This window comes from Scyliorhinus torazame, chromosome 22 (assembly GCF_047496885.1).
Source record: "Scyliorhinus torazame isolate Kashiwa2021f chromosome 22, sScyTor2.1, whole genome shotgun sequence".
Lineage (NCBI taxonomy): Eukaryota > Metazoa > Chordata > Chondrichthyes > Carcharhiniformes > Scyliorhinidae > Scyliorhinus > Scyliorhinus torazame.
In genome coordinates, this window is record NC_092728.1 from 105,405,457 (window position 1) to 105,430,813 (window position 25,357).

The 25,357-nt window shown below is 44.7% G+C and overlaps 2 protein-coding genes across 7 annotated transcripts in view; one reads left to right on the forward strand and one right to left on the reverse strand.

Moving 5' to 3' along the window:
- sptan1 (spectrin alpha, non-erythrocytic 1) overlaps positions 1–8,991 on the forward strand; it is a 138,656-nt gene extending 129,665 nt beyond the window's left edge. For all 6 annotated transcript variants that reach the window (XM_072488829.1, XM_072488827.1, XM_072488828.1 and 3 more), the window contains 6 exons: positions 4,702–4,756; positions 5,820–6,016; positions 7,598–7,651; positions 7,741–7,887; positions 8,341–8,488; positions 8,687–8,991. In XM_072488829.1, the coding sequence (XP_072344930.1) occupies positions 4,702–4,756; positions 5,820–6,016; positions 7,598–7,651; positions 7,741–7,887; positions 8,341–8,488; positions 8,687–8,812 (727 nt within the window). In that variant the 3' untranslated portion in view covers positions 8,813–8,991. The remainder of the gene's footprint in view (positions 1–4,701; positions 4,757–5,819; positions 6,017–7,597; positions 7,652–7,740; positions 7,888–8,340; positions 8,489–8,686) is intronic.
- Positions 8,992–9,776: 785 nt separating this feature from the next.
- dync2i2 (dynein 2 intermediate chain 2) overlaps positions 9,777–25,357 on the reverse strand; it is a 67,859-nt gene continuing 52,278 nt past the window's right edge. The window contains exons 4-8 of the mRNA XM_072488834.1: positions 24,383–24,492; positions 17,475–17,642; positions 14,255–14,481; positions 13,289–13,446; positions 9,777–10,823 (exon numbers count right to left, since the gene is read on the reverse strand). Coding sequence (XP_072344935.1) covers positions 10,585–10,823; positions 13,289–13,446; positions 14,255–14,481; positions 17,475–17,642; positions 24,383–24,492 — 902 coding nt within the window. The 3' untranslated portion in view covers positions 9,777–10,584. The remainder of the gene's footprint in view (positions 10,824–13,288; positions 13,447–14,254; positions 14,482–17,474; positions 17,643–24,382; positions 24,493–25,357) is intronic.

The window sequence follows — 25,357 nt, forward strand, 5'->3', positions numbered from 1 at the left end:
TAGCCACTGGATGCATTGGAATCAAGAACTAATCTGCGCTCGCCAAACTTGTATAAATGTGCAATGTGACCAAGAGTAGCTCCCTAAAAATCAGCAGCAGAAAGCCGAGCTGATTTCCAGCCCCCCCTCCCCCCGCAACACAACACAAAGATGCCTCCCTGACTAGGTATAAGTGAATTTGTCACAGAGATTGAACCTGTACCTTGCTGACCCATGTGGTTCACTGCTCCTGAGTCCAGCGGAAAGCAACAGCTCTAATTTCTGTAAATGGCTTAAAGCTTCCAGTGCCCAGGTGGCATATGTATGAGCAGCCATCTCACCTCCCTTTTGCCCCATGAGACTTCATTTGATTCAAGGTTTGTTCATCCCAGACTGTTTTTGCACTACTAGAGACTGAAGGTAGATTTTTAAAATTCCCACTGGAGATTTGAAACCAATTCAGCACTCTCTGGAATTGATTTCCTTATGTGCCATCTGATGCGAAGCTTAATTCAGATCATTCTGTTCTAAACATGGAATGGTGATATCCCTCTTTGCAGTTTGGACTTCAAGATGTTTGGCATGGCTGCCAGATGTTACTTAAAAGTCTTGAATTTAAGCTTGTAAAATTTGGTTTGTTTATTCACATGGTCTAAACATGAATCCCCTTACTAGCAGACATTACCCTGTTGCATCATATGTCCATTCATCCACACACAGCTGCAGGTAAAATGCCCTGTGACGGCAAGTCCAGCTCACTTTCAGCTTGACAAATCCAAATGTATATGTGTTGATTCTTGGAAATCTGAGTGATCCCTTTGTCTGAACAGAGCACGTAAGAGACACAGAGCCTTGTGGACAACCATTTGACCAAACCATTTGGTCGTGAATGATGACTGCACTGAGATATTCTATTTTTGAGAGATGGTGCATCCATTCTGGATGGATATGATGTTTGGCCCACATTGGTTACATTCACGTTGCATCGTCGTTGATTACCTTGTGGCTGGTTCACATTGGTTTTCAACAAATAGCATGACATCATCAGTGAAGAAGTTAGCAATCTAGCTTTGCATTCAGAGGACGGGTTTATATTCAGCCTTAGTTTTAATTTTAATGCTGTGTTGGAACTCTTGTTTTATCTTCCAATGAGAGATGATCGTCCGGTTGATTGAAGGTGTCTAAAATACAACTTTATTGCTAATTATTCATTTTAATACAATCGCATGAGAACTGAATCAAAACTTAGAAACAAAATATTAAACAATACATAAACGGATCAAATACATGGCAAAAAAGCATAACAAAATCACTTTAAAGCAAACAGATAGATGATTCAAGAATTTCGGAAGGCAGAAAATCAGGAACAATACCTCGACCACTAGGCCCTGCTTTTAAGGGAATTCATGGGCGGGATTCCCCCCTACCCGGGGGGGGGGGGGGGGGGGGGGGGGGGGGGGAGGAAAGAGAAAGAGAGAGGTCCCGGCGGGGTGGAGTGGCGGGAACCACTCCGGCGTCGGGCTGCCCCAAATGTGAGGATCCTTTAGGGGCCAAGCCCTCACCTTTAGAGGCTAGGCCCGCGTCGGAGTGGTTGGCGTGCTGGCGGGAAAGGCCTATGGCGCCACGCCAGCCGGGGCCGAAGGGAGTGCCGGCCGGCGGAAGTCTGCGCATGTGCGGGATCTTCAGTGGCTGCTGACGTCACCTCCGCGTCGGCCATCGTGGGGGCTGATGGACGCAGGCCAGGCCACCGTGGGGGCACCCCCCAGAGCCCGCCTGCGCCGCCTGGTCCCGCCGGTAAGGGAGGTGGTTTAATTCACGCCGGCGGGACCGGCATTACAGCAGCGGGACTTAGGCCCATCGCGGACCGGAGAATCGCCGGGGGGGTCCCGCTGACCGGCGCGATTCCCGTCCCCGCCGAATCTCCAGTGCCGGAGAATCCGGCGGCCGGCGGAAGTCTGCGCATGCGCGGGATCTTCAGTGGCTGCTGACGTCACCTCCGCGTCGGCCATCGTGGGGGCTGATGGACGACGCGGAGGGGAAAGAGTGCCCCCACGGCACAGGCCCGCCCGCGGATCGGTGGACCCCGATCACAGGCCAGGCCACCGTGGGGGCACCCCCCAGAGCCCGCCTGCGCCGCCGGTAAGGGAGGTGGTTTAATTCACGCCGGTGGGACCGGCATTACAGCAGCGGGACTTCGGCCCATCGCGGACCGGAGAATCGCCGGGGGGGGGGGTCCCGCTGACCGGCGCGATTCCCGCCCCCCGCCGAATCTCCAGTGCTGGAGAATCCGGTGGCCGGCGGGATTCACGCCGCCCCCCGGCGATTCTCCGACCCGGCGGGGGGTCGGAGAATCCCGCCCCTTAACTCTGGTCTAATCCCCCACTTTCTCATGGGTTTCTAATTCTGACAAGCTGAGACCTGGCTTGTCCAAATGAATGTCTGTTACTTAGAAGATGTTTTATTAATCAAACATTGGCAATTAAGGTTGACTGGTGTCCATCAAAGTTAGCTCAGCGTCTACATGCACAGTCTCATGAAAATAGGTTTCTCACACCAGTGCTGGCCGTAGATGTTGCTGTAACTAATTAGTTGATACATTCTAGGGCAGCACGGTGGCTAGCACTGAAACATTCACTGAAATAATGTCTAAATTCCCACAGTCAAGACAATAGTTAATTCATTATCTGAAACAATGACTGTATTTTCAGTCAAGACAGTTTTAATAATTTCACTCTTTAGCCATGCATTCAATTAGCACCTAAAACCATGAATTAAATCAATAATCTTATCGTGCTGTAATTAAATCTTTTCTGAACTGTTAAAATCTCCATCGAAATCAATACTATGCAAAAGGAAGTTCAAACTTCCAGTTAATAGCTGAAAAGGTGACAACAGCATTACATACTTTAAGACATTTACTGTAACATTTAAGGTATTTACCGTAACAAAGACAATATCAACAATATCTTGGTTCTAGAAATAGTACTCACCGTATTTTTAGTACAACCAAAAAAATGCATTTCATAGGTATAGGTTACAGTCCCAAAACATAATCTTATAATTAGAACAGAACTTTAGTCACCTAGAATAGAGATTCTCTTGTTAAAATAATACTGTGTAAATTCAGCAAAGTGGGATATACACCATTTTATTTGATCACTCCGTGAACTGCTTCCATATATAATTAGACTGTTATGCAACATTATTTCAGCATTTATTTTTACAGAACTGTTGATTCTGAATCGATTTGCGATAGCCTTGTAGCCAGGATAATACACATTATTTAACTCTGTTTAAATCACTGAATCAGAGTCACAGCTGTGTAGAAAGTCACAATTAATTCCAGATTTCACACATGCAGATCAACATTATTATTGTGTTCACAAACATTTTATAAATGGATCATATCCAGCTTAGTTTCTCTCCCCTTATGATTCATGCATTTTCTATGTTTTAGAGACACAAGGTAATGTTCTGTTGCTCCAGTTATTAGGGACTACACATTGTTCTAATTATCAACTGTCCTTTATTGCTCATTTATTAGAGCATGGCTGATTTAGGAACTGGGTAAAATGGAGGAGGTGTGGAGATTTTGTCTCTATCGTAGGTATTTTTAATTAAAGAGCCTGACCGTGTTGGATCCTATGTAACTGGATTTGGCCTGTTTAGCACTGAGGATCCTTTCTCCTAAGGTTGGTAGTATAAGATGATCATTGATTATACCTCTGATTATTGAATAAATGTGAGATTAACTCTAAACATTTGAATGCTCTGAAAGACTGAGATAAAGTATTTGCTGTTGTGGGAGGGGGGAGGGGTGCTTGGAAGGAGAAACACAACTGTATCTTCTTGTGTGCAAAGACTGCCTTGCATCAGACCTATTGTGCCCCTTGCCATGTCTTATTTTCTATAATTTTAGAATTCCCTTTTCCAGAGTTTCATTTTCACCGTACACAATGTCTTCTTCATTTAGAGAAGCTGCAAACAATCCTTGCCCCAGATTACAAGATATTGGGGGCGATCAAACTGCCACTCTACACCCGAAAGGCAGCTCACCGATAGAAGCCGGGAGACCCCGTTCCCAGGATCTACCCGTTCATAACACCTCGTGGGATCTAGTGTGATCTCGCGAGACTTTGCAATGTAAATCCCTCCCATTGTGGGCGGGGTTACTTTTCAACAAATCTGCATATTGAAGTGAATCAGCTAATCTCGCTTTCATGTGCGGTTCCCCGAGAGGTTGGGATCTGTCCCCTTTGCCTCGAAGACCTCGGGTGAGCGTTGTTCAGGACTGGTCTCCACAAACTGGCACCTTGGTGGAATGGACTCTTGGGGGTCTCCGGGGCTGACAGTCCTGAATCTTGAACTTACCATCTGAGTGACAGGATGGTGATTAGTCAGTTATTAGAGATAACCTGCATCTATTTTTAAATGCAGGATAGGTCATAGGCATAGTAATTATCCTTTTATGTCACAAGGGGGAACTTGTACCTAATCCTAGTTTGCTTAATTCTGTTAATAATCCTTTTTTTTTTGGCAAGCATCTCTGATTTTTAACTGGGTAACCAATCTGTCACCTGCCTGTAATTCACTCTTTTGATGAGCATGGAACCGTCACACGGATTTTTCTTTTTTAAAAACTCACATTAAAAAAACACGCACCTGAATAGTGTGTATTGTTCTATTTGATTATTTTCTAATTGTATTTAAACTGATTACCAGGTCTTGCATGGTGGAGGAATCGGGAACACTTGAATCGCAGCTTGAGGCAACCAAGGTAGTTCTTCATTCTTGCTTATTAGAACAAAGCTTTCAATTTTCATTATTGTTTGGGGGGGAGGGGTTACAGAGCTTTGATCAGGTGGAACGTAGTCTTTCCAAATTGAAGTTCTCAAAATGTAAAATTTTGAAAGGACAAATAATAAAGTTGGTTGATGAATCAATAACAGATGGCAGATTATCACTAAAAGGATGAGAGGGAAAGTTATAAAATTTTCCAGCAGTTATTAAAATATTTGAATTATGAGAAATATTTGACTAGGAGGATTATCCATGGATAGGGACAAGGAAATGGGATTAGAATGGGTTGTTCCACTGGAGCAGGGGGAAAATCCTCCTCCTGTGCTGTAATGTTAGCGGATCATCTTCACAGCTTTATCTCTGAACATTGTTTAAACCAGCACTGACTCATCAAAGCTTTGATTATGTAAAGTGTTTTAATTTAAACCGAACCATCAAGTTTGATTCTAACATGGAGAAAAGTTGGTGATTCATTCACTTGTACAGAAAGCAGCTGAAACACTAGTTTCAGAAAAAAATGAATGGAGCCGTTTGATCCCTATATCAGACCTTTGATTCAGGAATGAAATTGGAGAAAGCATTTGGTGTAATTTTTTTTTAATTAAAAAAAAATATATAAATTTAGAGTACCCAATTATTTTTCCCAATTAAGGGGCAATTTAGCGTGTCCAATCCACCTAACTTGCACATCTTTGGGTTGTGGGGGTGAAACCCACGCAGACACAGGGAGAATGCGCAAACTCCACACGGACAGTGACCCAGGGCCGGGATTCGAACCCAGGTCCTCAGCGCCGTAGGCAGCAATGCTAACCACTGTGCCACCGTGCTGCCCTATTTGGTGTAGTCTTTTATTAACAATTTGAATACCTTTTCATCCTTTCGATTTGGAATGTCAACCATGCATGATTCTTGTACATCTGGCTGGTTGGAAGGGGGAACCATTGACGAGCAGAGTGGGTGATAGAACCAAACTTAAGATGTTAGGGTAGGTTCCTTGTGAGGAAGCACCCACATTCTGACTAATATGTGCTCGTTCACAGAGAAAACACCAGGAGATTCGGGCAATGAGGAGTCAACTGAAAAAGATTGAGGACCTTGGGGCAGCTATGGAGGAAGCCTTGATCTTGGACAACAAATACACAGAGCACAGCACTGTGGGATTGGCACAGCAATGGGACCAGCTGGATCAACTGGGAATGAGAATGCAACATAACCTGGAGCAACAGATACAGGCCAGGTATTCACTAATGGCTGCACATCTCTGCACAACATGAACCTATATAATTTAGTGCTCAGTTAACAAAACCAGGTAGCCACAAGTTCGACACCCTCTGGTCTCCTGCTCCTTTCATTTAGGGTTTATGTTTCTATAGAGTGGTCATAGAATGGTTACAGCATAGAATGAAGCCATTCACCCCGTGTTGGGTTTGTGCAAGAGCAATTCACCCAGTCTCCTGGCCATTTCCCCCTTAGCCCTCCAAGGTTTTCTTTTCAGATAATTATTTTCTTGTTTCAAAGCAATGATTGAATCTGTCTCCACCCATTTCAAATCCTAATCAGTCACTGCATAAAACAGTCTTTCCTCACCTCACTGCTTCTTCACCCCAGCTCTCCATCGTTCTGCTAATGGGAACAAATTCTTCCCATCTAATCTGTCCCAGATCCCTCAATCTAATCTCTCAACTTTCTCTAAGAAGACAAGCCCCAGCTTCTCCCATCCATTAATGTAACTAAATTCTTCACTGGAACCATTCACTAATCTTTTCCACACCCTCTTGAATGACTTCACATCTTCCTAAAATTGTCATTCTAGAACTGGACACCAGTACTCCCACTTGAGGCCGACCTAGTGTTTTTTATGGAGGTTTAGAATGTCTCCGTGCCCTTATTAATAAAACATGGGATTCTGGACTTTCTCAAACTGCCCTGCCACCTTCAATGATTTACACTAACATATTTCACCCACCCCGTCCCCCTGCTCCTGCACCCACTTTAGAATTGTACCCTTTAGTTTTATATTGCCTCTCCCTGTTCTTCCTACCAGAATGAATCACTTCACACTTCTCTGCATTCAATTTAATTTGCCACTTGTCCATCCATTCCACCAGCCTATGCCCTCTTGCACTGTTCCTCATAGTTCAGAACACTTCCAAGTTTTGTGTCATTGTCCAATTTTGAAATTGTGCCCTTTATTAAAGTGCAGGTCATTAGCAGAACTCTAGTCCAAAAAAAACAAGTGTTCACCACTACCCTGTTTCCTGTCACTCATCTAATTTCATATCCATGCTGCTACTATCCACATTGCTCACAAGCCTGTTACGTGGCATTTTATCAGTCTTTGGAAGTCTATGTGCAAGTTAATTAAACACAATTACAATCGAGTATACCCATTTAAGTTGTTCCATTTTGCAATGAAAGTGGCTCCACATGTTGGAGATCCATTGGGTGAGGAGGAAACGTCCAAGAGTTAGATTGCCCTCAGACTCTCATTCAGGCTGGAAGCTAACTAGACCTGGGGAATACACTAACTCATTTCCTAATTGGTGTGTTATGGTAACTTATTGTTTTCATGCAATCTGCATAATTGAGGGTTGATTTTACATATTCATGTTCCCAGTATAAACACAGCAGAGCGCGAGTCTGTACATGAAGGTCCGTTTCTCCCAGTTTTGGAAATCACGGGCATACATTTGTACCCAACACTGCTCCAAGCTCACATTTGCACACTGCACTACTTTCCCATTCGCACTCGTAACAAGAACATGGATTTGTAAAATCTGTATATTTATGAAAATATCCATTCCTTTAAATTTTATAGAAACACAACTGGCGTAACAGAAGAAGCTCTTAAAGAATTCAGCATGATGTTCAAGTGAGTGAATTTATTTGATGAAGTAATTTGTGTAGTACATTATCACTCTGCTGTCACAGTATGATATTTAACTTCATTCTTCCTCCAAGGCACTTTGACAAAGACAAATCAGGACGTTTGAACCATCAGGAATTCAAATCGTGCTTGCGCTCCTTGGGTTATGACTTGCCAATGGTAGAGGAAGGAGAACCAGACCCTGAATTTGAAGCTATTCTGGATGCTGTTGATCCCAACCGGTGAGAGCAATCTGCTATGAAATAAATCCTGGTAAAAGGAGATATTCAGCTTGGCCTTGACTATTTGTCCTGTGATAATCTGAGCCATACAGACACAGACATTCCCAGCTTTGATCTGCCCCAGTTTGAGAAGGAAAATAATTAGTTTCCTTTGCATCTGATCTGATGATGCACCCACAGTAGACAACGCCAAATAATGGTATTGTAGCTGAGGCGTGAGAAAGAGGTCTGCACCTTTAAAAGCTTGTATACAACTGTGTTTTTATGCCTTTATTCAGATAATTGAAGGAAACAAAAATACCATAAGATTATAGATCTGTCTTACGGTGTTATTATTCAGATTTAGCTATCCAAAAATAGTGTCTTCACTTTCACTCAACCCATAGTAGTTACAAAAAAAAAATTGAGGTAATTTTGTTTTACATGTTCACATTTGCTTCATTTGGATTGCAGAGATGGATATGTATCACTACAGGAATACATGGCCTTCATGATCAGCAGAGAAACAGAGAACGTTAAGTCTAGTGAGGAGATTGAGAGTGCTTTCCGTGCCCTTAGCTCAGAAGGAAAAGCATTTGTCACACGTGAAGAACTCTATCAGGTAACGCAGCAACTGTTTACATGCGACTCTGGAATGGGTCCACTCCTAATGCTACCTTTACACTGACAGTTGACTGTGGTGTGCACAAGGGGCTGACAGGAATAGTTTATGATCATCTAATGATTTGATAAAACTAACTACTCAATGTACATGAGGTTGAACTCTCAACATATTAAAATTCTTCTGCCTTGTCTCTAGAACCTGTCGAGGGAACAAGCCGATTACTGCCTCTCACACATGAAGCCGTACACAGATGGCAAAGGCAGAGAGATTCCTTCAGCCTTCGACTATGTGGAATTCACACGATCGCTTTTCGTGAACTAGAAGCTCAATCTAAGAATTATCTGCTAATATTAGCTCTGCATGTCTATGTCTAATCTTTGTGCAACTATAACTTGTTCTGTCAGACTCCGGTAAATTGACTTGCTTTTTGTGCTGCTTGGAATTTTTTTTACTACAATAATCGTTAATGCGGTGTACTCAATAAACACTACTGATTGAAATTGGACTGTGTTGTATAGTCGAGAAAGGCTGGGAAAACCCAGAAACTGCTGAGTGCCTCTCTATCTTTCCCTATATCTCACCTCCCCCACGTGGCCAAACTGTTGGATTTTATTTTATTGCTTAAGTTAGAGCAGTCAGCAAAACAACCTTGCACCGTCTGAAAGGGTGGTGGAAGCAAATTCTATAACTTTCAAAAAGAAATTGGATAAATACTTTGAAGGGTATTGAGGCAAACAGCAGGAGGGGTGGGTGTAACCAATTGGAATCAAAAAGCTACCAGAGCTACCACGTGTGTGTATGATTCCTGTAAAGCAGCATTCTGTGGACTGTGAGACACAAGGACAGGCTGCTGCTGGGGTCTTTAGGCCACACCGCACTGGTCTCTTAACAGACTAAAAGCAATCTGCTGGACTACTGCACTTTCTGCAAAGTGTGTACCAAGGGAGGATCTGCAAAGTGTTCCTTTGATCATAATGGTTGCATTTGATTGTGGTTACATTCGGAGAAAAACTAACAGGCATTGTTCAACCAGCAGGGGCTTCCTCATTAGCAACTGGTTACATTTGTTGCATCCACATTCAACTTCTAAAGCATCTGAAAGGAAAATGAACATTTGACAAAATAAATGCTGCCAGACATTTGCCTACCCAGAAGAAAGTTTGTGAATTTCTGTATTTCTCAGATCTACATTTTCTTTTGCTGCCTTCTATCCCATCACAAATACCAACACAGGGATACCATGTGTTTTGCAGTAAAACCAACAAATCCAAATTTCCACAATTACTTGTTCAAATACTTCAATTTATGTTTATTTGACAATTTAAAATATTTTTAAAGAGAAAAGCACATTTGTCTGACCCCAGTGCTGAACCCTGAAAAGAACACACACACACACCTACATTTCCAGCAGTAACATGGTTTAATGTTAAGATTATGAATTCTGCCATTGAGCGTACAGATGAGGGAGTCTGGAACAAATCTGTCTTTGGGGTCGGGAGGTCAGGAATTACTGTTCAACACATTGGTTTTCGGAGGATGTCCTTGACAAACTAGATTGTCAGAGGTCCAGACTATATCTCTGGTCTGAACACGGTGGTTTGCAAATCCACCTACAAAGTGCCCACATCCCTCTTCTCACTGGATATAGCTGCGAAGAAATATAATCCTGAACTATCAGGAGACCAAAGGTCACAGGTTTCCATCCACATTCCTGGCCTGATTAAGAGGTAGGTGGACCTGCAGCTGGGAAGTCCAATTAAAGAGGTACCTGGAGGGTCACTCCTGAAGCTGGTGCAGAGATGAGCCCACCAAGTCCATGCCTGCATTTATGCTCCAATCAAGCATCCTCCCATCCACATAACCCTTTATTCCTTTCTCCATCATATGCTTATCTAGTTTGCCCTTAAATGTCTTCACAATTTGCCTTGGCTGCTCCTTGTGGTAGTAACTACCACATTAGGTAATATTTAAATATTCTTACCCAAATAAAAACATTTACAAATGCTAGTATTCAACTTTCAACGAAATATTAATGTTTTTATGTACATCCTCCAGCCACAGTTAAGAAATTCACCAGCCAACCTCCTGATTGGTCAATCTGCTACTTCGTTAGCAAGCTGCTCGAGGACCGTCACTTCCCTTGGTCCTTGCTTTGTCAGTTCAGCACTCAGCTGCCAGATTTTCACACTTCCTTCTGCATTACCAGCTGCAAGAAGCTCAGGTTGTTTGGGGTTAAATGCCAGACAGTAAACTGGTTTCTTCTTTGCATTCTGCTCAATAGAAACTGCAGGGCAAAGCGAGCTCTGCCCAAGGTCAAAGATCAACACAGTTCCTGGAGGAATAAAAGGAAAGTTATTTTCAATCTTCAACAGTAAAAAAAATTCCCAAACAAATTAAATGTTCCATAAACTTCCGGTAGAGGCAGGTAGAAGGTAGCTCCTGCTAGGGAGCTTAATGTTTTGGTCTTTTTTGCCCAGTTCCTGGGGGAATTTGGTGGACAAACCTGACCCATCTAATTGTATGCGGATCTGGTCGTTGAAAGTTAAAAAGGGTACGAGTGTAGTCCTATAGAGCCAGAGAAGTTCACTGGGAGATAGGATGGCGGAGACTACCCTGGCGTGTGTGGCCGCTCCTTTCACAGTGAAAACGCTGACCGGGGTAATGGCACACAAATTCAAAAAAACATTTGAGAAACACGTTGAAAGGAAAGGAGATGATGGAGACCCTCAAAGTCTATTCGGGCACTTGGCCCAATATGGTAGAAGTTGGAGGTCGTGAAAGAACATGGAGAGGTGCTGAAGGGCGTGGAGGGATCTTGCCACGGCCTAGCGACTAAATTGCCTCATTGGAAGCTGAGATGGTGCTTGTGGAGGAGAACAACGTAGGCCCGAGGACCAGGACGTCGGGGCAAAGCTAGCGGTGTTTTAATAAGACAAAGCCGGTGCTATATAAGAATGGGGTGTGTTTTGGAGTGTTGTACCTGGCGAGGTTGAGAGTTATGGGGAGGGATGGGGATGCAAATGTAGTCAGGGGTAATGGTTGAGGCAGCAGAATGGATAATACATGGCCCATGGTGGGATGGTGAGAATTGCAAGGGCTTTGGTCATTCCTTTGTAATGGAGGTGGGCAGGGGAGCTTCTCTTTTTCTTTGCTTGTTAGGTGTGGACCCTGGCCCCGGGGGGCTATCTCACTAGCAGTTAGGTCTGAGCTAGTAAACGGGAGTGAGCTGGGGCGGGGGGCGCTGCAGCCGCTTGGACCTGTTTGGAAAGGTTGCGATGAGCCTAGTGGGTTAGTTTGATGGGGGTAGGGTGATGACTAAGACAAAGTATTGTTTTTTGGTAGGTAATCTGCAGGTTTTTTAAGTTTGGGGGGGGGGGGGGTTGGAGTGCTGACAGTGACCAGGGTTTTTTCTTGTTTCACTTTATGGGTGGGATTGGTGGCCATCTTGGATGGGCTCTGGGTCTAGGAATCTGGAGTAAGGATGGGACAATTCCTCACGGTGGAAATGGCATAGTTGAGGGAGGGGGATGAGAAACCCCCAATCAAACTAGTCGCTTGGAACATAATAACAATCACTTATTGTCACAAGTAGGCTTCAAATGAAGTTACTGTGAGAAGCCCCTAGTCGCCACATTCTGAACTAAGTACACTGTGAGGGGAGCAATCGAGGGGTTCTATTGCAGATGGCAGCCATTTCTTGTTCATTTAAGGGAATTGGTCACCGGTTGTTGTTACGCCGGGGGGGGGGGGGGATTTAGGTATTGTAAGGGGTTTTATTTTTTATGGTTGATGTATGTAAATTCTTTTTTTCTCTATTTTGTGTTTTAATGTCATTTTTTAAAAAATAAGTATCCATTAACCATTTCAACTGCTAATTAATTGGAAAGAAATTTCAAAGACAAAAGTTTCATCCCTAATTATTCAGAGTACTTCAAACCAGACAATGTAAATTGCCACTGATAGCCCAGACTTAACAGGTCTATGGGACTATATCTCAAACTGATTTTTAAAAAAAATTCTAAATATATTTTATTCAAGATTTTTGGCCAAACATAACAGTACATAGTGTTTCTTTTACACAACAATAAAGTAATATAAATAACAGTGGCCAGTTTTAAACAAATAAATAAATAATATATAAACAAAAACAAAACTGAATGGCAACTGCCTTGTCCAAAATAAATACTCTCCAAAAATACAATCAAATATACAATGACCTATAACAACTACCTATACATATTATACATATACAATAACATCTCTGAGAGTCCATTCGATTCCTTCCCCCCCCCCCCCCCGGGTTGCTGCTGTTGTCTACTTCTTTTCCATTCCCTCTCTCAAACTGATAAATAAGCACCAATTTAGTATTAACATGTCCCACAGGCGAGTCATCAGACATAATTTGATAACAGACCACAAGGACAGGTGATCAAAAGCCTGATTCGCAAGTTAGATTTTAATAAGTGTCTCCAAGGAAAGCGAGTGAGGTGGAGAAGTTTACGGTGGAATCCCAGAATTTAGAGTCAAGACAGCTAAAGACGCCCATCAGCGCCAGAGAAATTGCCAGATCAGGAGCTAATGTAGGTCAGTGAGCACAAAGGCTAATGGGCAAACAGGACTTGGTGCAAAAGAAAGACATGCACTTATATAGCACCAGTCCAGCTCTCCATGATCATGTGGCACTGGGACAGATGTTACACACCTGGAAACTCCTTAATATGGAGAGTTCAACGCCCGGAATTCGCCCGCTGATTCCAAACCCAGCACTTCCACGTTTGACTCAATAACATATCTTACCCTCTCCCGTAGCTGCAGCAAAGACTAGAGGTCGGACGGAAGACCAGCAAACGCTGAAGAGGTAACTTTGAGATAACTGAAGAGAAAGAACTGGCTCAGCTTGCAACATGGAATAAAGGTGGACATGCCCATCGGTGCCAGCAGTGAGGAAGAGGTTCCTGTGGGGGTTACATTGACAATTTATGTAGTAGACAATACATGTGCTTGTTCATAGCTTTCCGATCCTGCTGCAAGAGGAGCAGGATTTGACCCAGTTGACTTGCATTTCTACCCCACCTTTCACAACTTAGATGCCCCAAAGCTCTTGACAGCCAATGAAGTATTTTTGGAAGTGCAATCATTGATTAATGTAGAAAGCCAATTTGCACACAGCAAGGTTCCACAAACAACAATGGGATAATGACCAGAAAATCTGTTTTTAACATTGGCTGAGGGAAAAATACAGGCCCACGACACCAGGAAGAACTCCCAGCTCTTCAAACTAATCTTGGTTGGTCTTTTACATCCACCCAAGAGGAACAAGGACAGCACAAACAGAACAGCAATTCCTCAGTACTGTACTGGAGTTCTCCCACCCTAATTTCTACAAAGACTGTACTCTGGAGAGTGAATTCACAAGAACAAAATTATACTACTGTCTGAATAGTTTAGGGAGGACCAAGGATCACAACTTTGAGTTATATAAAGCCAGATCCAAGTTAAATGTGATGAGGCGATTCCCACATTGTGCCATCCCAAGAAAGAGTTGATCTCTGACTGCCGTTGAGATGGTGGATGCTGTTTTGTTAAATTCCTTCTAGGGAGAGCTGAAATCGGTTTCTGGCTGGGGTAGAGATCACCTTAAAAAAGTAGGTACTCTGGGTCTCTGTGATCTGGACCAGTTTTGATCGCCTAAAGGGGAACTTCCTATTTCCTCCTCCAAAACCACCACCCTAACCCTTTTCCTGCCCTTCACCAGGTACTGACCTGTGGAATGGTGAGCAGTCAACAGCATGGACAGGACCACGGTGCGGAGAGAAGGTGAACTGAGCTGGAGCCTTCAATGGAACAGAGCCAGAGCCGAGTGTTGCATGTGTCAGAACTTCTGTTGAACACTTTAACACATAGCCGCCTTCCACGCCAGCAATAAACACAGTCTTGTCCAGGTGAGAGAAAGAGAGAGAGGTCACGCCAAACAGGGTGTCCTCACGAGCCTGTGGATGATTTAAGCATAAAAAGGATGGAACAGAAAAGGATGCCATGTGCAACCGACAGGCTCCAGTGCATACAAGATATAGGGACATGGGAACTAGGGTGGCTATTTAAGCACCTCAAGCCTGCTCCCCAACCAATCAATGTGATCACAACTAGGGGCTGGTTTAGCACAGGGCTAAAGAGCTGGCTATTAAAGCAGACCAAGGCAGGCCAGCAGCACGGTTCAATTCCTGTACCAGCCTCTCCAAACAGGTGCCGGAATGTGGCGACTAGGGACTTTTCACAGTAACTTCATTTGAAGCCTACTTGTGACAAATCGATTTTCATTTCATTTTTCAACTAATCTGCGGCCCAACTCCAATAACAAAAATCGATCATTCTCAAGTTTAAAATTAACAATATATATATATAGCGTCAACCACCCATCACTCCTTAAAGACTTGGCCCTTATTAGATCATGCCACCTAACCAGTGGAAATAGGATAGATATTGAGAAACTATCTATTTCCCTAATTAACCTTCTCCACTTTGATTGGTCGCAGACCAAAGACTCCCATAAGCCAGCAGAGATGTTTGACCTCTTCAGGGGTCTTTTGAGGACATCCCTAAAGCATTTCTGCGGTCTTCCTGAGAGTTCCCTATGCGACCAAGGTTCAACCAGAGCAGCTGCTTCAGAGGTCAAGCGTCAGACATTCAAACGACATGTCCTGCCCAACAGGGCTAGTTTTCAGTGACTAGCATCTTGATGTTAGACACATCGGCTTGTGAGAGACACCGGACGACCTTTCCTTTCCCCAGGTTTAGAGGATCTTGATAAGGCACCACGGGTGGTCTAACTCCATTTCTGAGGTGCCTGCAGTATGTTGTCCAAGTCTCCAAAGTATATTGGAACCCAGGGGTCAGCGGTCATTGCTGACCAGTAAGCCAGGTCCTCAGATACTCTCTACCTCAGTTGACCAAAGACTAAGCTGGAACGCTGCAGGCAAGACAAATTTTGTCTACTATATCTACTCATTGAGGAAAAAAGTCCAACATTTTCCAGGATCTAACCATTGAGGAGGAGGGGCGGGGGTGGGGCAGTGGGGGAGGTGTTTTACTGTGGGGACATGGTTGGAACAGGACCTTAGTTTTCCAGGTGTTTAGTGAAAGGTCTGTTTTCTCATATGCTTCAGAGAAGAAATCACCAATGACCTGACACACACACACACAGACAGACAGACAGACTGATTCCTGGGATGGCAGGACTGACGTACGAGGAGAGATTGAATTCCACAGGCTCACCACCCAGAGAGTGATCGGCCTGTGGAATTCGTTAGCACAGAAGTAGTTCAGTCCAAACATTGTATGTTTTCAAGAAGCAGTTAGATATAGCACTTAGGACAAAAGGGATCAAAGGATATGGGGGAAAGCGGGATTAGGCTATTGAGTTGGATGATCAGCCATGATCAGAATGAATGGCGGAGCGGGCTTGAAGGGCCGAATGGTTTCCTATTTTTTTTCTATGTTGCACACACAGGTGTCACTGGATTTAAAGCAGTGTAGATTGAACAGTTTCCCACCTGTTCTGTTAATTATCCCCATGCCTGTGGGTAACTTGTGAGAGGAACATGGGGACGAGGGCTGATGCGATGACGCAGCCTTGTTTGACTCATGTCTTCACCGAGGTTTGTTTTTGTTTGGTGAGCTTAGCTACCAGTTATGAGCCAAGGTTGAAGTGAACGGTTTGAATTTAACCTCTGCCCAATTTAACCTCAGCGTTACCAGCCCAAGTTCACCACTGCTTGCTCAGTCAGAACCATCTTACTCATTTCTGGCTTGTAGAGTTTTCTGCGGTTGAAAGTGTATCGTCTCTCTCTCCACCCATCCCCATCCCTTCCCCAGTGACAGATCTACACCTCCAGTTCTCATTAATGAGGCAAGATGACTAGTTAATTAAAGAAAAATACTTTTCACTGTACCTCAGTACACGTGACAATAAACAAATCCAATCCAATCCAATTAATGCAACACAGTGCTGCACACCAGCTTAGTTCAAATTTCCTAATCAGTCAGAGAGGTGGTCTTCAGTCTCCATCTATATCATCTGGGGGTTGATGTGACCCCACTTGCATTCTCCCTCTCCACTGAGAAGAGAATCAATAACTAACTGACCAAGTGGGTTTAAACACTTGCTACAATATCCAATACTGAGAGATTTTCATGAACAGCATAGAGCCAAAAAATGTGAGGATACTGCCACTTGGCCAAAGCTTAGAAACATAGCAGACCCGATCGTGGGCAACACGTCACCAGCTGCTAGCTTTTCTACAACCCAACTATGACGGATGCCAAACCTGAGATAAGTGAGCACTAACACCCACTGGCAGCTGCAGTCTCAAATCTCATCAGTTATACATAGATACATAGAATTTACAGTGCATAAGGAGGCTATTCGGCCCATCGAGTCTGCACCGGCTCTTGGAAAGAGCACCCTACCCAAGGTCCACACCTCCACCCTATCCCCATAACCCAGTAGCCCCACCTAATCCCCATAACCCAGTAACCCCACCCAACACTAAGGGCAATTTTGGACACTATGGGCAATTTAGCATGACCAATCCACCTTACCCGCACATCTTTGGACTGTGGGAGGAAACCGGAGCACCTGGAACCCACGCACACAAGGGGAGAATGTGCAGACTCCGCACAGACAGTGACCCAAGCCGGGAATCGAACCTGGGACCCTGGAGCTGTGAAGCAATTATGCTATCCACAATGCTACCGTGCTGCCCCTCAGGGGGATACAACAGGCATCCTCCATCGTGATGGTGCAAGGGCCCATGGCCTTAATAACACCACAAGCTGATGCTGAGGTAAGGCGCTATAAATACTTAAAGCTTCATGTTTCTATGTAACTGTGGAGTTCAGACATCAATGGGATACTTTTAACTGCTTCACAAGTGTCTGAATCTCCCATTAAACAAGCTCAACTCCGGTCACAGAGGCTGTTCACCTTGTGCAGTTTGATATTGCGCGGCATCTGCTGTACGATCAGGGCAAAGCCATCCTGCAGCACCAGCCTGCCTCGCCCATCCATCTGCCAAATCAGAATCTTCCCATCAGTGCTTGCACTCAGAACATGAATCCGGTTACTGCGGCTTGAACTCTGGATCCACTGCACCTGTTTTGGGAGGAAAAAACGTGGTTTTGTTATAAAACTCAAATATTTCAAGAAAGCAAAGGCCTAACTTGTCCCTTCCCAAGTTTACAATATCTTGCTTTCAAATCTCTCCATGACCATGTCCCTCCATTTGTCCATAACCTTCTCCAGACTCAAAACTCTCCCAGGTCCCTGCACTTCTCCGATTCTGGATTCTTACACATAGGACCATAAGATGTAGGAGCAAAATTAGGCCCATTCTTACCAACAACCAAAGTTAGACTAACCGGCCTATAATTTCCCACCTTTTGCCTCCCTCCCTGCTTAAACAGGAGCGTTACGTTAGCCGTTTTTCAATCCTCTGGAACCCTTCCTGCCTCCAGTGATTCTTGAAAGATGGCCACCAATGCCCCCACAATCTCCTAATCGATCTCCTTCAGAACCCTGCCGAACCGGATGATTTATCCACCTTCAGACCTTTCAGTTTCCCCAGCACCTTCTCTTTATTGATGGACACTACACTCACAGCAGCCCCCCGACTCTCTTGAAGTTCTGGTATTCCACTGATGTCTTTCACCGTGAAGACTGATACAAAGTACCTATTCAGTTCCTCTCCTATTTCTCTGTTCCCTGTTACTACTTCTCCAGCCTCATTTCCAGTGGTCCAAAGTCCGTTCTTGCCTCTCTTACCTTATATACATCAAAAATCTTGCAATCTTCTTTTATAGCTTACACTCATATGTCATCTTCTCCCCCCTTATTGCTTTTTTAGTTGTCCTCTGCTCGCTTTTAAAGGCTTCCCAGTCCTCTGGCTTCCCTCTAATCCTCTTTGTATGCTTTTTCTTTTATGTTGTCCTTAACTTCCCTCGTCAACCATGGATGCCTCGTCTTCCCCTTAGCATGTTTCCTCCTCCTTGGGATGAATTTCTGTTGTGCCTCCCGAATAACCCCCCAAATTCCTGCCATTGCTGCTCCACTGTCTTCCCTGCTAGTCTCCCCTTCCAATCAACTCTGGCCAACTCATGGGCAGCACGGTGGCGCAGTGGGTAGCACTGCAGCCTCAATGCGCCGAGGTCCCAGGTTCGATCCCGGCTCTGGGTCACTGTCCGTGTGGAGTTTGCACATTCTCCCCGTGTTTGCGTGGATTTCGCCCCCACAACCCAAAGATGTGCAGGGTAGGTGGATTGGCCACACTAAATTGCCCCTTAATGGGAAAAAATTAATTGGGCACTCTAAATTTATCAAAAAAAAGGTCTGCCTCATTACACATCACTAAATCCAGAATTGCCTATTCCCTAGTGGGCTCTACCACAAGCTGCTCCAATAAACCATCCCGTAGACATTCCACAAATTCCTTTTCTTGGGATCTGCTACCAACCTGATTTTCCCCAGTCTACCTGCATAGTGAAGTCCCCCATGATTATTATAATATTGCCTTTCTTATCTGCCTTTTCTATCTCCTTATTTATTTTCTGCCCCACATCCTGACTACTGCTAAGGGGCCTGTACACAAATCTCATCGGAGTCCTTTATTCCTTTGCGATTCCTCAACTCTACCCACACAGATTGTACATCTTCTGACCCTATATCACTTCTGCCCATCTGCCTGTCCTTTCGATAGGACACATAACCTTGGATATTTAGATCCCAGCCCTGGTCCCTTTGCAGCCACCTTTCTGTGATGCCCACAACATGATACCGGCCAATTTCAATGTGCGCACCAAACTTATTTACCTTGTTTTGTATAACCTGCGCACATTTAGGTACAACACCCTCAGTGCTTCATTGACTGCCCCTTTTCATAGTTGTCCCCTATTTTGCTGTGCCTTCATGACTCCTTGTCTTTTGCTGCCTAATGCAATGCCCTCTCCAAACCTCCCCGCTCCTTGCAGGTAAGTTTTAAACACCAAAGTTGTCTTGTCCCAGTAGCTCACAATGACACTGTCATTAAGATTATGGGAGGGGAAGGAGGGGTGTGGGGAAAATAATTATAAGCCAAGTGGTGTGTCCACCATGTCTGACTAAATAATAGCGATTGAATAATGGCCCAATCCCAAGATCATCGCAGTGAAGTGGCAAAGAGCGGGCCACGAATCCACACGCCAGTTCGAGCCGTGGGAGATTTCCTGCCCAAGTTGCCTCCTATTAAAAGGAACGGTCACAGAACTGTGCAAAAGCATAAAATACTGCAGATATTGGAACTTAAAACAGAAATTCTGGAAAACACTGAGCAGGTCAGGCAGTGTGTTTGGGCGGAAAGCAGAGTTTTAAGCCAATGACCTATTATCAGATTTCGGGAGCAGTTAGAGATGCATGAGATTTTAAGCAAACGCAGAGTCAGGGAAAAGGAGGGAGAGGGAAGGAAAGAACAACGGGAAGATGATCTGTAATAGCATGGAGGCTAGGAGGAGGAGATATAAAATGACAAAAGGAATGATTTTGCAACCCCCGGGAAATGCCTTTAGATATATGCAGGTGAGGGCTTTTGTGAGGCGACAGGTGAGGGAATTCCCGTTGCTCCCGGCACAAGAAGTTCAAGATAGGGTGATCTCGGGTGTATGGGTGGGGGAGGGCAAGGTGTCGGAAATACACCAGGAGTTGAAAGAAGAAGGGGAAGCGCTGGTAGAAGAGTTGAAGGGTAAATGGGAGGAGGAGCTGGGGGAGGAGATCGAGGAAGGTCTGTGGGCTGATGCCCTAGGTAGGGTTAATTCCTCCTCCTCGTGTGCCAGGCTCAGCCTGATACAATTGAAGGTGGTCCACAGAGCGCACTTGACGGGGGCGAGGTTGAGTAGGTTCTTTGGGGTAGAGGACAGATGTGAAAGGTGCTCAGGGAGCCCGGCGAACCATGTCCATATGTATTGGTCATGCCCGGCACTGGAGGGGTTCTGGAGAAGAATGGCGGGAGCAATATCTCAGGTGGTGAAAGTCTGGGTCAAGCCAAGCTGGGGGCTAGCAATATTTGGAGTAGTGGACGAGCCGGGAGTGCAGGAGGCGAAAGAGGCCAGCATTCTGGCCTTTGCGTCCCTAGTAGCCTGGCGAAGGATCTTGCTAATGTGGAAGGAGGCGAAGCCCCCCAGCCTGGATAAATGATATGGCTGGGTTCATAAAGTTGGAGAGGATTAAGTTCGCCTTGAGAGGGTCTGCGCAGGGGTTCTACAGGCGGTGGCAACCGTTCCCAGACTATCTCGCGGAGCGTTAGAGGAAGGTCGGTCAGCAGCAGCAGCAAGCTTTGGGGGGGACAACACGTCCTGGGGGGGGGGGGGGACTGCCTGGGAGGGTGGATGAGCAAGAGATAACATGAAGGGTTGGGGAAACTGGCACGTACGGGTGAGGGCCAGTGTACAAAGCTGTGTAAATATATCATTTTGCCATGTATATATCTTGCTCTGCGCGATTTCTCGTTTTTTTTTGTTACGATAGGGGGGGGGGTTATAGAACATAGAAAATACAGCACAGAACAGGCCCTTCGACCCACGGTGTTGTGCCGAACCTTTGTCCTAGATTAATCATAGATTATCATTGAATTTACAGTGCAGAAGGAGGCCATTCGGCCCTTTGAGTCTGCACCGGCTCTTGGAAAGAGCACCCTACCCAAACTCAACACCTCCACCCAACACCAAGGGCAATTTGGACATTAAGGGCAATTTATCATTGGCCAATTCACCTAACCCGCACATCTTTGGACTGTGGGAGGAAACCGGAGCACCCGGAGGAAACCCACGCAGACACGGGGAGGACGTGCAGACTCCGCACAGACAGTGACCCAAGCCGGAATCGAACCTGGGACCCTGGAGCTGTGAAGCAATTGTGCTATCCACAATGCTACCGTGCTGCCCTTGAGAACAAATAAATCTACACTATATCATTTTACCGTAATCCATGTACCTATCCAATAGCTGCTTGAAGGTCCCTAATGTTTCCGACTCAACTACTTCCACAGGCAGTGCATTCCATGCCCCCACTACTCTCTGGGTAAAGAATCTACCTCTGATATCCCTCCTATGTCTTCCACCTTTCACCTTAAATTTATGTCCCCTTGTAATGGTTTGTTCCACCCGGGGAAAAAGTCTCTGACTGTCTACTCTATCTATTCCCCTGATCATCTTATACACCTCTATCAAGTCGCCCCTCATCCTTCTCCGTTCTAATGAGAAAAGGCCTAGCACCCTCAACCTTTCCTCGTAAGACCTACTCTCCATTCCAGGCAACATCCTGGTAAATCTTCTTTGCACCTTTTCCAAAGCTTCCACATCCTTCCTAAAATGAGGCGACCAAAACTGTACACAATACTCCAAATGTGGCCTTACCAAAGATTTGTACAGCTGCATCATCAGCTCACGGCTCTTAAATTCAATCCCTCTGTTAACGAACGCGAGCACACCATAGGCCTTCTTCACAGCTCTTTCTACTTGAGTGGCAACTTTCAAAGATGTATGAACATAGACCCCAAGATCTCTCTGCTCCTCCACATTGCCAAGAACTCTACCGTTAACCCTGTATTCCGCATTCATATTTGTCCTTCCAAAATGGACAACCTCACACTTTTCAGGGTTAGACTCCATCTGCCACTTCTCAGCCCAGCTCTGCATCCTATCTATGTCTCTTTGCAGCCGACAACAGCCCTCCTTACTATCCACAACTCCACCAATCTTCGTATCGTCTGCAAATTTACTGACCCACCCTTCAAATCCCTCATCCAAGTCATTAATGAAAATCACAAACAGCAGAGGACCCAGAACTGATCCCTGCGGTACGCCACTGGTAACTGGGATCCAGGCTGAATATTTGCCATCCACCACCACTCTCTGACTTCTATCGGTTAGCCAGTTCGTTATCCAACTGGCCAAATTTCCCACTATCCCATGCCTCCTTACTTTCTGCATAAGCCTACCATGGGGAACTTTATCAAATGCCTTACTAAAATCCATGTACACTACATCCACTGCTTTACCTTCATCCACATGCTTGGTCACCTCCTCAAAGAATTCAATAAGATTTGTAAGGCAAGACCTACCCCTCACAAATCCGTGCTGACTATCCCTAATCAAGCAGTGTCTTTCCAGATGCTGAGAAATCCTATCCTTCAGTACCCTTTCCATTACTTTGCCTACCACTGAAGTAAGACTAACTGGCCTGTAATTCCCAGGGTTATCCCTAGTCCCTTTTTTGAACAGGGGCACGACATTCGCCACTCTCCAATCCCCTGGTACCACCCCTGTTGACAGTGAGGACGAAAAGATCATTGCCAACAGCTCTGCAATTTCATCTCTTGCTTCCCATAGAATCCTTGGATATATCCCGTCAGGCCCGGGGGACTTGTCTATCCTCAAGTTTTTCAAAATGCCCAACACATCTTCCTTCCTAACAAGTATTTCCTCGAGCTTACCAATCTGTTTCACACTGTCCTCTCCAACAATATCGTCCCTCTCATTTGTAAATACAGAAGAAAAGTACTCGTTCAAGAAAAGTACTCGTTCAAGAGTACTGTTTGTTCGTAAGGGAGAAAAATTGTGTTAAAAAACTTTAATAAATATATATATTTTTTTTAAAAAGGAATGATTTTGCAAGGCAAGAGAGAGCAATAATCAGACAGGTAAAAAAAAAACACAAGATGGGTCCGGATGGGCCAAATATTCATAGTATCCATAGAAACCTTACAGTGCAGAAGGAGGTCATTCGGTCCATCGAGTCTACACAAACCCCCTGAAAGAGCACCATAGCTGGAGCCACACCTCTGCCCTCTCCCTGTAACCCCACCTAACCTGACCATGTTCGGACACTAAGAGGCAATTGCCATGGCCAATCCACCTAACCTGCACATCTTTGGACTGTGGTAGGAAACCAGAGCACCCGGAGGAAACCCACGCTGACACGGGGAGAAAGTGCAAACTCCACTGTCACCCAAGGCCGGGAAACAAACCCGGATCCCTGGCGCTGTGAGAGGCAGCAGTGCTAATCACCATCCCCCCCCCCCCCCCCCCCAAGATGAGATACCGTTCCTCGAACTTCCGTTGACCTCCCTTAGAACAGAGCAGGAGATTGAAGACAAACATGTGAAGAGTGAGAATGGGAGTGGAGAATTAAAATGGCCACCATGGGCAGTGAACAAAATGAGGCGGGAAATCCCCAGTGTTCAAGCAAGTGGGGAGAGACTGCAGGATACCAGGAAGGACGCTGGCTGCGGCACAGAATTGCAGAATACATTCCACAAAAAAATTCACAAAATCCCATTTAACTCTTTCAGTCACTCAGTGACTGTTAACTCAGTTAGGACGACAGGAATAGGGGATTATTCAGCCTACTGAGCTTCTGCCACTCATTGCTAATCTTCATCTTAACTCGATTCACTCGCAAGCTTGGCCTGAACAACTCTCCTACAAGATCTCGGACTCAGTTAGGCTTTATCTGGGGTTAGCATCTGTTTAGTTTACCATTGTTTTTATTTTGAAATAACTCAGGCCAGCCAAAGGTGCTTTCATTTTGGTTTAGTCATCAAAAGAGAGTCTGCGGGTTGGGATTTTTCCTCATTGGCACAGCTACTAATGGAAGTAAAGTAGACACAAACTTCAACCAGCCATTGTTACACTGATGGAAACTTGCCAGATTTACGCTCAGTTCACTCATTACTTGGTGATGATGGAGGTGTGATACTCAGAATTTGTATCAGTGTCAATCTCTCTGCAGAACCCACAAGGCAAAAAAGATGTCAACAAGGCGAGGAAAGAAGAAAAGGATTGGAATAATCCAAATAAGACCTTTACCTGATAAACAGGTTCACGGTGGGTATCGTCGGATATTCCTGATCTAGCAATTAAAGGGTCATCGCTTTTACTGCTGTTCCACACTAAAACTTCTCCATTGTAAAGGCCACCTACAGAGCACAGCACATATATTAAGGTAGAAAGCAAATCTTTGCATTTTTCACCCAGAGTTTATTCATATATAGAAGGTAACCTAGGTGCTAGAGAGAAAGGAAATTAATATCAGCAGAGAAAAAGTACTGGAGAAACTTAAGGCACTAAAAATCTGACAAATCCCCAGGACCTAGTAGCCGACACACTGGGCTCTTTAAAAAAATGTTTTAAGAGTACCCAATTCATTTTGCCATTCAACCCCGACATTCAATCCCGGAGCACAGGATTCACCAGAGGAAGGAGCTGTGCTCCGAAAGCTAGTGATTTGAAACAAACCTGTTGGACTTTAACCTGGTGTTGTAAGACTTCTTACTGCCCTTAATAGTGTGTAACAGCTAGGCTAACTGGATAAAACCTTCTTCATTACTACACAGAATTGGCGATTACAGACTTAAGCAAAGCCTATGTTGATATTTATAGAGGCACAGTGAATGCGAAGAGTGATGAAAGTCTGTAAGTAAATCGGAAAATAGAAAGGCACTTGATCAGTGGCCTACTCCTGTTCCCACCGTTCCCACGTCCTCTTTATTATATTTCATATCTGACCTTTCCTCCCAAACTCCAATACATCAACCAACTTATTATTTGCAACTCTCTCATCCTTAACATATTGAAAGCAAGAATGTGCTGACTCCAACTCTTAAATTTATTCTCATGGCAAGGAACATTAGATCTCCTTACTTTCCCCAGAACCTACTTGCCTTACAGTCTCTCTTTTACATCTTTTCTTAAATCCATAGCTTGATTTATCTTCCCCCCGCCCCCATCTTGTTGGTGTCTTGCACCAGGTTTCACAATATTAAAAAAACTGCAGCATTTCTA